This window comes from Anabas testudineus, chromosome 21 (genome assembly GCF_900324465.2).
Source record: "Anabas testudineus chromosome 21, fAnaTes1.2, whole genome shotgun sequence".
Lineage (NCBI taxonomy): Eukaryota > Metazoa > Chordata > Actinopteri > Anabantiformes > Anabantidae > Anabas > Anabas testudineus.
The window spans coordinates 8,512,020-8,524,559 of record NC_046629.1 but is presented as its reverse complement, the minus strand read 5'-3'; the positions used below and the strand labels follow the sequence as shown (position 1 = coordinate 8,524,559).

General features: G+C 42.9%; 1 protein-coding gene across 14 annotated transcripts in view; it reads left to right on the top strand.

Moving 5' to 3' along the window:
* Positions 1–12,540, top strand: part of mycbp2 (MYC binding protein 2) — a 53,324-nt gene that overhangs the window by 37,095 nt on the left and 3,689 nt on the right. For 10 of the 14 annotated variants that reach the window (XM_026376143.1, XM_026376139.1, XM_026376140.1 and 7 more), the window contains 24 exons: positions 159–291; positions 415–540; positions 2,748–2,927; positions 4,819–6,453; positions 6,591–6,760; positions 6,850–7,097; positions 7,194–7,361; positions 7,610–7,779; positions 7,875–8,074; positions 8,309–8,458; positions 8,544–8,704; positions 8,856–9,012; positions 9,146–9,370; positions 9,506–9,571; positions 9,690–9,929; positions 10,062–10,151; positions 10,242–10,322; positions 10,409–10,675; positions 11,135–11,418; positions 11,532–11,628; positions 11,744–11,863; positions 11,955–12,056; positions 12,153–12,281; positions 12,377–12,509. In XM_026376143.1, the coding sequence (XP_026231928.1) occupies positions 159–291; positions 415–540; positions 2,748–2,927; positions 4,819–6,453; positions 6,591–6,760; positions 6,850–7,097; positions 7,194–7,361; positions 7,610–7,779; positions 7,875–8,074; positions 8,309–8,458; positions 8,544–8,704; positions 8,856–9,012; positions 9,146–9,370; positions 9,506–9,571; positions 9,690–9,929; positions 10,062–10,151; positions 10,242–10,322; positions 10,409–10,675; positions 11,135–11,418; positions 11,532–11,628; positions 11,744–11,863; positions 11,955–12,056; positions 12,153–12,281; positions 12,377–12,509 (5,332 nt within the window). The remainder of the gene's footprint in view (positions 1–158; positions 292–414; positions 541–2,747; positions 2,928–4,818; positions 6,454–6,590; positions 6,761–6,849; positions 7,098–7,193; positions 7,362–7,609; positions 7,780–7,874; positions 8,075–8,308; positions 8,459–8,543; positions 8,705–8,855; positions 9,013–9,145; positions 9,371–9,505; positions 9,572–9,689; positions 9,930–10,061; positions 10,152–10,241; positions 10,323–10,408; positions 10,676–11,134; positions 11,419–11,531; positions 11,629–11,743; positions 11,864–11,954; positions 12,057–12,152; positions 12,282–12,376; positions 12,510–12,540) is intronic. The other 4 variants (XM_026376150.1, XM_026376146.1, XM_026376138.1 and 1 more) reach the window with 3 other exon arrangements.

Below are 12,540 nucleotides of genomic sequence, written 5' to 3'. Positions count from 1 at the left end.
GTCATGCGATCTATTGGTGATTAATAATATAATGAATGAATATAAATAAACATGGATGGTATGGAAAGTGGTTGTGCCTGGTTTTGAATAGGTGAGGGCCAGAAAGAGTTTGTAGGTGAGTGAGTGATTATGGATAAAAAGTGTTGTTTGTGTATCAGGTGGTCAACTCAGAGGGGACCTGGGTACAGCTGGATAAGAACAGTGTAGTGGAGTTCTGTGAGAGTGATGAAGGAGAGGCTTGGTCATTGGCCAGAGACCGTGGAGGAAACCAGTACCTCCGCCATGATGAAGGTAAGCTTCACCTCACTGTCTAGACCTGCTTATAACAATCTAGATGGAAACTCAAACGGAAACATCTTTTAACCTCAATGTGTTATATGTTTAAACATAACATCAAGCAATTTTGTTTTCTAGAACAAGCACTCCTTGAGCACGGGACCCAAACCCCACCACCCAGTCCTTTTTCTGTGCAGGCCTTCAACAGAGCCACAACTTCAAATGGGGCACAGGGTTTTGACTATGGCATCTCCAACAACAAAGGTAAAGTGAAGTAGTGTAGATTTTGAGAGACTATTTTTTGCAAGCATATCCCCAATCTGCCTATTTTAGTTTTTTGTTTTGTGTTTTTCTTTTTGCCATTCACATTCTTTGACTCTGCTTCTTTACGTTTAGGATTTTTAAGTCCAAACTCTGATCAAAGATTTTAAGTAAAGTTTTAACATTACCAATGTTTACCTCACTTTTAACACTTCACCTCTGCTCTCTGGTGTTAATTATTCCCTGCTTTACCTCTCTGACTTCTCCCCATGCTTTTGACTGAGATGTTTCTCACACATTGTTTGATACATTGCCTCATTTCTATTGCATAAAGGGGTTCAGATCAGTTGCTGATCTCTCTCATCTCTGTTATTTATGTATGCTTTTTATTGTGTCTGCCGTCCATGTTTCATGCCTAACATCTTCGCAATGCCAGGCATAGGTCTGTGTGCATGGGCCAGTGGGCTAGCTCAGCATAAATATCTGGCCCTGAATTTGTCTCAATTTTGCCCAGTCCCAAATATCATCAGTTTATTTTTTCCATCATCTGAATGAATTCATCAGTTTTGCCACACCGTTAATATAGGCTAGCTCCAAACGTCTGTCTTTCTGCCTGAATATTTTGCTGATTCTGAGTCAATCTTCTTTCAAACAGCTTTCCTCTTCCTGACTTTGCTTGAAAAAGGAGGATGATCTGTTGAGACACTTAGTTATGCTAATCAGAGAACTGTGATTATGCACATAATACAAAGATATATCTGTCAAAGCTAGCTGTTCCACTAAATAACTATCCATAACTATCATTTAAGTGTCTGGATAAAAGCCAAATGAAACTTGATATATTCAAACTGCTTACCCTGAGCCACATGTATTTTGGAAGTCAGGTTACACTGTAAATGTGACCACACAAAACGGAAATCTATGTAAGTCTAACACCAGCACAGGGAAACATCTGAATTTGCTCCACAGAACCAAACATGCATTGAAACATGTTAAATTGCTGGACCTGATTTTTTTTTTTTCTGTTGCTGTTATGTGGCTAAGTAAACAGAGGGTTTAGTGTCATTCAAGATGATATTCAGAAGATGAAAGACATGACAAGACAGCTCAAATACATGTATATGCAGAATGGTCCATTTTCTCCCTACACATGTATTTGGGTCTTTTGACGAGATAATTTAAGCGTTTTTCAGCTAGTGATTATTAAAATGAACCCATAGGAAAAGTCTAGTATCTGCCCCTCCCTTAATAAATCCCACTCAGCTGGCAACAAGTTATTTAACCATAACTAATGCAGTGAGTAGCTTCTCATTTGTTAAACAACCATGTCTGAAGACAAATCCTGTGGTTGTGGAAAAGATGTTCATCTGTTTCAGAAGAGTCAAATTGTTGGCATTAATCAAGCAAAGAAAATATCTAAGAAGATTGTTGAAACTACTAAAACTGGCTTAAGAACTGTCCAGTAGAAGAAGGTCATGTGGTCTGATGAGTCCAGATTTACCCTGTTCCAGAGTGATGGCGCATCAGGGTAAGAAGAGAGGCAGGTGAAGTGATGCACCCATGATGCCTAGTGCCTACTGTACAACCCTGTGGGGGCAGTGCTATGATCTGGGGTTGCTGCCGTTGGTCAGGTCTTGGTTCAGCAACGTTCTGTGTCCGAAGAATGAGGTCAGCTGACTACCTGAATATACTGAATGACCAGGTTATTCCATCAATGGATTTTTTCTTCCCTGATGACACAAGCATATTCCAAGATGACAATACCAGGATTCATCGGGCTCAAATTGTGAACTGAACACATGGATTGGCCACCACAGAGTCCAGACCTTAACACCATTGAAAATCTTTGGGAAGACTTTGCACATCGGCCCGACTCTCCCATCATCAGAACGAGATCTTGGCGAAAAAGTATTGCAACTCTGGACATGAATGAATAAATAAATTAGAGTGTGTGACTTTTTTTTGGCCGGGCAGTGTATTTGCTAAATGGTGTGAGCCATTTGTTCTAGGAAGATTTATTTTGAAATGTTTCTGCATTTTTTTTATTATAACCATATACTATAACCTCTGGAACCTTGGATGCCCAAAGTAGTTGAGATGACTGACTGCTACAAAAGTGAACAGTGAATGACCCCACATCACCCTTCTGGAAACATCAAACCATAGTATAAGCTGTAGTTTTTCCCCTTCCTCTGTCTCCATGTTTGCAGGTGACCGGTTGAGTGCCATATTGAATTCCATTCAGTCTGGGCCTTTCCTCTCAGCAGCTCCCTCCTCCTCCATATTTGAGCAAGCCGCCCAACCTCCCTCCTCCTCCTCCCTTGTCCACAGCCCATTTGTGTTTGGACAATCCCCCTCCCAACTGTCTCAGCCACAACCACAGCTTCTGAGTAAGTCTGTCCTGCTTTCTGACAGCGCTTGCTTGCACAAGTGTTGCTCCTTTTCCTCCCAGCGCTTTGTTTGCAGAACTTCTCTATTCATTTTTATTTTATGTATTTTCTGGGAAGGGCAGGAGTAATGTGTGGCACATAACTGTGCAGTTACATTGTATAGTGCAGAAATATCATTACCAAGCCATCATGTCATTATTAAATGTTTAAATCTTGTTTCTCCAACAAATTAAAACAAATTTAATACTAGACTAAATGTCTTGGTAAAGTTGATATTTTGCCATATGCTGAAGTAATAGGCTGAGTTGCTTATTTTTATGCTTGCTCTTTTGTTTAGTCTGCCATTTCCCCTCTACTTCATCTTTTCATATCTACGTTACCTTTATATCTGCATCTGCTATCCTTGATTAACACTTTGTTTCATTTTCTGCCTCAACCAGCCCAGAGTTTCAGTGCAGCAGAGTTCAGTCCACACGTAATTTCACACAAGTAATGATTTTAAAGATAACAAATGTTCCTAGTTACTGGATAATTAAAAGGAAATTGACAAACAGGATCCAACATATTTCACATTTTCAGTCTGCAGAGCTTTCGTTCTCTCTTTATCTGTCTTTTCTTCTGCATTGTTATTTTGTCTCTATCTGTGTTAATTTTTTTACCTGGTTCTATTTCTTATGGAGCCCAGAAGATGTCAACGAATGAGTAAAAAAAAAATCATAATCTACTACTACAGTACTATACTAATCTCAATCAAATCAGTTTCTACTACATACAAGTAACATATCATTAATAGATAACTATTCACCAGAAAAAAGTTTTAATGTTTATATATAAAACCATATCTTTGAGGTTTGACTTTATAGGTGCATAATATGATATTGCCTCCTTGACGCCTCCAGGGCTCTGTACTTTATTTGTTCCTCCTCTGTTAGTGTCACTCTCTTCATCTCTATCGGTTTCTCCACCTGTCTTTCTATCAATTTAATATTGTAACCTTTTGCCTCTTTCTATTTCACCTTGTTGACTTCACCCCATTGCCTCCTTGTGCTTTCCTTCTTTCTCTCTGTGTTGGCCTCCTTGCATTCCATGCCTTGTTCCTTTACCTACTTCACTGTTTTCAGCTGTAGATGGTTCATCACGCAGCCTTGCTTCTCGTGAGCGTGTGCACAAAAGCAGTGTGTCCGTGGCTGGGCATGGCACTGCTCTCTCATCTCTCGCTCTGAGGCAAAAGGGTGGGTAATCACAGCATGCATGCCTTCTTCAGACTGAAAAGACTGGTGGGCAGGAAGTCAAGAAACAAGAAACTGACATCAGCTCTGTGGTGTCATTTTGGGCATCTTATGTTAGTGCAATTAAGGTTGATGCCCTTAATTTACAACAGTACACTATATAACAATATTACAAATGCATATTAGACTGAAGGTTAATGGACATACATTTTACATTTTTAAAATGTAAAAAGGTGGACTTAGACATCTGGAAGATTTTGGGATTAAAGGCGAATGCCACTAAAGCATTCGAGGCTAGATTAAATATTATTTGAAAAGGTCCAAAACTGGGCTGGAATCCATCTTTCATTAGCCCCTTCTTTGTCTTTTTACTATCCTCATTCCTATCAGAGGCTGTTCAGTAATGACAGATACAGCTCTTGAAGTCATGTCATTTTGTTTCTAATAACATGTCATGTCATTTGCTATAAACTTAGCTAGATGATGGGACTTAAGTTGTCTGTCTTTCTGCCTTTCATTTTACCACATCTATTTAACATTACATCTTTATTTTTCACTCAGATTTCGAATATTGTATCTGGAGAAGTAGTAGGTGGTTATACTGTAGATGCTGATGATGCCCTGTTCTGCAGTGTAACTGTGTTTGAATTACTAACATTTAGGCGAACGAGGGAACATGATGTCCGGTGCAAGGCCAATGTCCCCAGCCTCCAAACATCGCCAGGAGAATCGCTCGCCCAAACAGGAGAGTCGTGGAAGCCGCTCATCTGAACAAAGCAGGATCAAGACAAGTGAGGCTGCACTCTCAGCCAGTGAAGCCCTCATCCTGCGATCAGACACGGCCAAACTGAGGTCTGACTCCCACAGCCGCTCACACTCACCCAATCACAACACTCTGCAGGCTCTAAAGGCAGATGGTAGAACGTCAGGACTTCGGGCTGAATCTCCAAACCCTGGCTCTCGCTCCTCTTCTCCCAAACAAAAAGGCCTATCGCCCTCCTCAGGCAGGTCTAGTCCTTCCGGCACCTCCTCCCCCCAGCACTCCTCTTCAACTCACCATGACAAAAACCTTCCACCTAAAGTTAGCCCATCCTCCAAAACCAGACTGGATCCACCCAGAGAGCGATCCAAATCAGATTCATACACCCTGGACCCAGACACACTCAGAAAGAAGAAGGTTCCTCTTACAGAGCCACTTAGGGGCAGATCTACATCCCCAAAACCATCTACTAAAGATTCAGATAAAGGTGTGATCAGTAATGCAGAAAACCGTGTTCCTTCTCCACATGTAACTCAGGAGAACCTCCACAGTGAAGTAGTGGAGGTGTGCACCTCTAGTGCTCTTCTGTCAAACGAGGATGTCAATGATGAGAATGTGGAGGTCCATAACACTGAAGAGGGCTCAAGTAAGGTTCACTTTAGCATTGGTAAAGCCCCTGTCAAAGAGGAATTAGAGAGCCGCTCTTCACCTAAAGTTAGCCGCAAAACCTCCAGTCGACACACGCGCCCTAAAAAGGACAAATCTGGGCCCCTGTTTAAAGGTGAAAGTACATCAAGGATCACAGAGCCTGCCAAGCAGGCCATGTCACCCTCTGTGGCTGAATGTGCACGAGCAGTCTTCGCAGCATTCCTTTGGCATGAAGGTATTGTCCATGACGCTATGGCCTGTTCCTCCTTCCTGAAATTCAACCCAGACCTAACCAAAGAGCATGCACCGATCCGCAGCTCCCTGGGAGGACAGGGTGCTGAGGAAAAGGAAAGTAAGTTAAAGAACCGCCATTCTCTAGAGATTTCCTCTGCACTTAACATGTTTAATATTGCTCCACATGGCCCTGACATCTCCAAAATGGGAAGTATCAACAAAAACAAGGTACTGTCCATGCTGAAGGAACCTCCACTGCCAGAGAAATGTGAGGATGGGAAAGACTCTGTTTCCTATGAGATGACTTCCCACCCATCTATGAAGGCAAAGTCAATTTTACCATTAACGCTACAGCATTTGGTGGCATTCTGGGAGGACATATCAATGGCCACCATCAAGGCAGCAACTCAAAATATGATCTTCCCCAGCCCGGGGTCTAGTGCAATCTTGAAAAAGAAGGAACATGAGAAAGACAGTAAAAAGGCAAAGAAGGAGAAGAAGAAAAGGGAGAAGGCAGAGGTGCGTCCAAGAGGGAATCTGTTTGGAGAGATGGCCCAGCTCGCCATGGGTGGACCGGAGAAAGACACCATCTGTGAGCTGTGTGGGGAATCTCATCCTTACCCTGTCACTTACCATATGAGACAGGCTCACCCGGGTAAGAATTCAGCAAGTCTTGGTTAGAGTTTTGTGTTAGGAATGAGTAGATTAATCATATGAACAGTCTAAATGTCAGTTTAGTTTTTCTCAGTGTGTTCACTCCTTTTAATGTCCCTCCTTGTATTTCCACGGCAGGTTGTGGACGCTATGCTGGAGGCCAGGGTTACAACAGTATTGGTCACTTCTGTGGTGGTTGGGCTGGGAACTGTGGAGATGGAGGCATAGGAGGGAGCACCTGGTACCTGGTCTGTGATCGCTGTCGGGAAAAATACCTCAGAGAGAAACAGACTGCTGCCAGGGAAAAGGTAAGTCATTGCTGTAAGATGTGCAAGGAATTGCAACATCCCATCATCATTCTGAGATTGCTTGAACCAATTTTCCTGTTTGTTGCCAGGTAAATCAGTCAAGGAAGAAACCTCTCCAAGTGAAGACCCCAAGGGCACTGCCCACTATGGAGGCCCACCAGGTGATTCGGGCAAACGCTTTGTTTCTGCTGTCCCTCAGCAGTGCTGCTGAACCCAGCATGCTCTGCCACCACCCTCCCCGACCCCTGCATTCCCAGCTTCTTCCCAGTCTCAAGGAAGGAGTGTCGGAAGAAATTCCCAATAAAATGGGCTGTCTCTATCTACAGACATTAGCTAGGTAGCTAACAGCTTAGTTAATAATTTGTTACTTTTAAAAGATCTTTATAAACTTAATATTAGTAATATGTGATCTCTCTTTATCCTCACTCCTAAGGCAACACACAGAGAACTTTGGGGCCTATCAAGATGACAACCTGTTCCAAGATGAGATGAGGTATTTGCGATCTACATCTGTTCCTGCCCCTTACATTTCAGTCACCCCCGACGCCTGCCCCAATGTGTTTGAGGAACCAGAGAGTAACATGAAATCGATGCCTCCCAGGTAAGTATTTACACCTTCTGTTATTAGTGTGACTACAAAACCACCACCTACTGTTCATGATCTAGTCCAACATCCGTTAATCCTTTCTTCCACACTTAATAGCTGCACACAGTTTTGTCAGCAAACACATGCTCTATACAGAAAACTTCATCTAGCATTAGTTTAAAAAGCTGAAGGAATTTATTATTTGTTTTCAGAGATATTTTAATTTGAGGTTAAACTGTAGTTATCTGTATTTGTCTTTATGGGCTTTCTTTTAGTCTCGAGACCAGTCCAATTACAGACAGTGACACGGCAAAGCGTACCGTGTTTCAGAGGTCTTACTCAGTCGTAGCCTCTGAGTATGATAAGCAGCACTCACCTTCTCCAGCACGCATCAAAGCTGTGCCTCGACGAAGAGTCCATAGTGGTGATGCAGGTAATAATGTATTCTTGTAAGAAATTGTTTTTGATACTTGGAAATGACTGTAACATCAACATCTGTAACATCAACCTACTCCTCTTCCCTTTCAGAGGTGGGTTCTTCTCTCTTGAGGCACCCGTCTCCAGAGCTCTCCCGGCTGATCTCTGCTCACGGCTCCCTCAGTAAGGGTGAGAGGAACTTCCAGTGGCCTGTCCTGGCTTTTGTTATCCAACACCATGATCTGGAGGGCCTGGAGGTGGCCATGAAGCATGCATTGAGGAAGTCTGCTTGCAGGGTGTTTGCCATGGAGGTACAGCTGGCTCAACTGAAATATCTTTTTCAATCTCGGAGCTCAGTCATGCTTTAATTATAGCTTATTATACTGCAGCAACGCTGGGTTATAGGCAGTTAGCTGGCCAGATATTGTGAAGAAATCCGCTCGATTTGCATACTAAATGAGCTGTTAAGTTTTAATTTGACTCAGTTTTGTCTCTGTGTAGTAATGACACTAATAAGTATGATTTAATCTTGATGGCTCTGTCAGGCATTCAACTGGCTGCTGTGCAATGTGATCCAGACCACCTCTTTGCACGACATCCTTTGGCATTTTGTAGCATCTCTCACTCCGTCACCCTTCGAACCTGAGGATGAGGAAGATGATGAGAACAAGGGAAACAAAGAAAATGTGGAACAGGTGATGAGTCAAACCACATGCAGGTTTACTTTTGTATTGTTGTTGCATCTTCCAATCCTGAACATTGCCACTCTGCACACTACAGGACAGAGACCTTGGCGTTTGTGAACACCCTCTTTCAGACATTGTCATCGCAGGGGAGGCAGCTCATCCTCTCCCTCACACCTTCCACCGCCTCCTTCAGACAATCTCTGATCTTATGATGTCACTTCCTAGTGGCAGCTCACTCCAGCAGATGGCACTTAGGTACATTCTTGTGAAGATAATTTAATGGAATTTCCAAGCATTAAACTGCATCTAACAGCATCTGCTGTCACTGCCTCTTTTGCTCTTTACCTTTTTGCTCCTGTTATGTACAGTTCCCAGCAATGTAAAGGTTTATAACTATTTCTCTTAGGTGCTGGAGCCTCAAGTTCAAGCAGTCAGACCACCAGTTCCTGCATCAGAGCAACGTTTTTCATCACATTAACAACATCCTATCTAAGTCGGATGACGGAGACAGTGAGGAGAGCTTCAACATCAGTGTGCAGTCTGGGTATGAAGCAATGAGCCAGGTATGACAATAATATTTACTTACTAAGATATTATATTTGTCTTCTGTTGGTCAACATATAGCATATTGAGCTAATGGGAAAGGTTTTATTATTACCTGACTGTCATGCACTGACCTGATGTGCATCATGATAGGATCTCTGCCTGGTGACCTGCCTGAAGGACCTGACCAGTGTAGTGGACATCAAGACATCCAGTCGTCCTGCCATGATTGGCAGCCTAACCGATGGCTCCACAGAGACCTTCTGGGAATCTGGAGATGAGGACAAGAACAAAACCAAGAGCATCACCATAAGCTGTGTGAAAGGCATAAATGCTTCCAATGTGTCTGTTCATGTGGACAACTCCAGAGACATTGGGGTAAGGGGGCAACAACAAACCAGACATTGAGTACTTGTTATAGTATACTATACTCAGGACCACGATAAAGTTAACGATGATGCATTTAGAATGGTTTTGTGATGGATTTCAGTGAATTTAATTTATCCTCCACAGAACAAAGTCACATCAGTGACGTTTCTATGTGGAAAAGCAATAGAGGACCTCTGCAGAATAAAACAGGTATGTGCAATTTTGTTCTTCACAATGAATGAGTTGAGACCATGTTAATATAATATTATTAATAAGAGTTGTATTTAATGAATGTAATAAAGAACACGCACATGTCCTTTCATCCCAGGTTGACCTCGACTCACGTCACATGGGATGGGTGACAAGTGAGCTTCCTGGAGGGGATCATCATGTGATCAAGGTGGAACTGAAAGGTCCTGAAAATACCCTGAGAGTGCGTCAAGTGAAAGTCCTTGGTTGGAAAGAGGGTGAGAGCATCAAGATTCCAGGACATATCTCAGCCAGCATGGCCCAGCAGAAGAACTGTGAGGCGGAGACTCTCCGAGTTTTCCGCCTCATCACCTCACAGGTCTGTCTCATCTGCTTCATCCATATGCCTAATCCTTCTATAATTACATTGGAATTTTGGTTTAAAACCTTTACATGTTGCTGCAAATACTTATGTTTAAAACGTTATTGTTACTTCTTTATGTTCATTTAGGTCTTTGGTAAACTGATCAGTGGAGATGCAGAGCCGACTCCAGAACAGGAGGAGAAAAACCTGCTTTCATCACCAGAAGGAGAAGACAAGGTCTGTACTCTGCATTTTAACTGAACTATTTAGGGTGACTTGAATATTTACTCACCTTTAACCTAATGTGTTTTTTACATTTATGCATAGGTACCTTCGGACGCAGACCTTAAGGAGCACATGGTTGGCATAATTTTCAGCAGAAGCAAACTGACCAACCTGCAGAAACAGGTAAATATTCTGTTCTGCTGACCATTCAACAGGATGTATCATAATGTTCTGTGGAACTTTAACCTAAAGAGTGTGTTCGTTTCCAGGTGTGTGCGCACATTGTCCAGGCCATCCGTATGGAGGCGACACGTGTGAGAGAGGAGTGGGAGCATGCGATTTCCAGCAAAGAGAACGCCAACTCACAGCCCAGTGATGATGACGCCTCCTCAGATGCCTACTGCTTTGAGCTCCTGTCCATGGTTCTGGCTCTGAGCGGCTCCAACGTGGGCCGCCAATACCTTGCTCAGCAGCTGACTCTCTTGCAAGACCTGTTTTCTCTGCTGCACACAGCTTCCCCAAGAGTACAGAGACAGGTGGGCACACACACACACACACACACACACACATATGCAACTCGATGTTTGTGAAGTGTAGTGTTTAAAGGTAGCCAGTGGAGTTTTCTAGTAAACAGGCAAATGTATGTTTACATCCTGAGTACATTTCTATCTTCATAAAACAGCAAAGCTTTTTTAAAATATTTTATAACCTGATTCCTTATTATATTATAATATAATATATAATATCATTATAATAACTGGCTGTCCTCTTCTTACCTGCATTTCCTGGCCTATTTTTGTATTTCTTGGCATAATATGTCCACCACCTGCCAGTCAGTGGAATTGCAAGCCAGAGATAGTGTGAATGTGTACTGTGTGTGAAAGTGTTGTCTTTGCACTCAGCACACACGTGTTCCCTTGTACGTTCCAAATACAAAGCCTACCCAGCAAAAACCTACTTCTAGATGCCTTTATATCCTATTCACCTCTTCTCAGGTAACATCACTCCTTAGACGCGTCCTTCCAGAGGTGACCCCTGTGCGACTCGCCAGCATCATTGGGGTGAAAGCTCTACCACCAGCAGACATCAGTGACATCATCCACTCCACAGAGAAGGGTGACTGGAATAAACTGTGCATCCTCGACATGTTCCTGGGCTGCATCGCAAAAGCCCTCACTGTGCAGCTAAAAGCCAAAGGCACCACCATCTCTGGCACAGCCGGTATGGCTGCTGGAAAAGGGGTCACAACCGTTACACTGCCCATGATCTTCAACTCCAGGTGAGTTACTGCTTGGCCTATGGTGATGCTCAAAAGTAAGTAATTTATAAATCTCATTACTCAAATGGCAACCTGAGTTGTTAATGTGTGTTTCTCTTTCCTTTTATTCTCAGCTACATTCGCAGGGGGGAGAGCCACTGGTGGATGAAAGGCTCAACTCCTCCTCAGATTGCGGAGATCATCATAAAGCTCGTTAAAGATATGGCAGCTGTACGTTTCTAATGATTCCATAAATCCCTCCTTTACTATTATATTCAATATTGTGTTCTGTGAGCTTCGTGCCGACAAGGAAACAACCTCTAACATAGCCATGTGCTGTTTTTAGGGCCACCTTTCAGATGCTTGGTCCAGAGTCACCAAAAATGCAATAGCTGAAACCATTATAGCACTAACCAAAATGGAGGAGGAGCATCGGTCACCTGTGCGCTGTATTGCCACCACAAGGGTACGGCGGAGATTTATCAAAGTTAAACTTAAACAAATTCAAAATAGAATATAAAGGTAATAATGGATAATTTTTTTGTACTGTCTCAAAGCTGTGGCTGGCCTTAGCATCACTGTGTGTGCTGGACCAGGACCATGTTGACAGACTATCCTCTGGTCGCTGGATGGGCAAAGACGGACAGCAGAAACAAATGGTAAGAAATATTTAAAAGACAGTGAACAACACTACATGACAATTATTGACATATCAGCAAATACCTAATATTTATTTCATCCTCTTTTGTTTCTAGCCCATGTGTGACAACCATGACGATGGCGAGACAGCAGCCATCATCCTGTGTAACATTTGTGGAAATCTCTGCACCGATTGTGACCGTTTCCTCCACCTGCACAGACGCACACGCTCTCACCAGAGACAGGTTAGTTTCAGCTGTTTACCTAAATATAAAAAATATGAAACAACTTTGGAGAACACTCAGCTGGTGTTAAATCATATCTTCACGGCTCTGTTCAGGTATTCAAGGAGGAAGAGGAGGCCATAAAGGTGGATCTGCATGAAGGATGTGGGAGGACCAAGCTCTTCTGGCTCATGGCTCTCGCTGACTCAAAGACTATGAAGGCTATGGTGGAGTTCAGGGAGCACACAGGTGGTGTAAACACCAATTATGACTGTAGTTG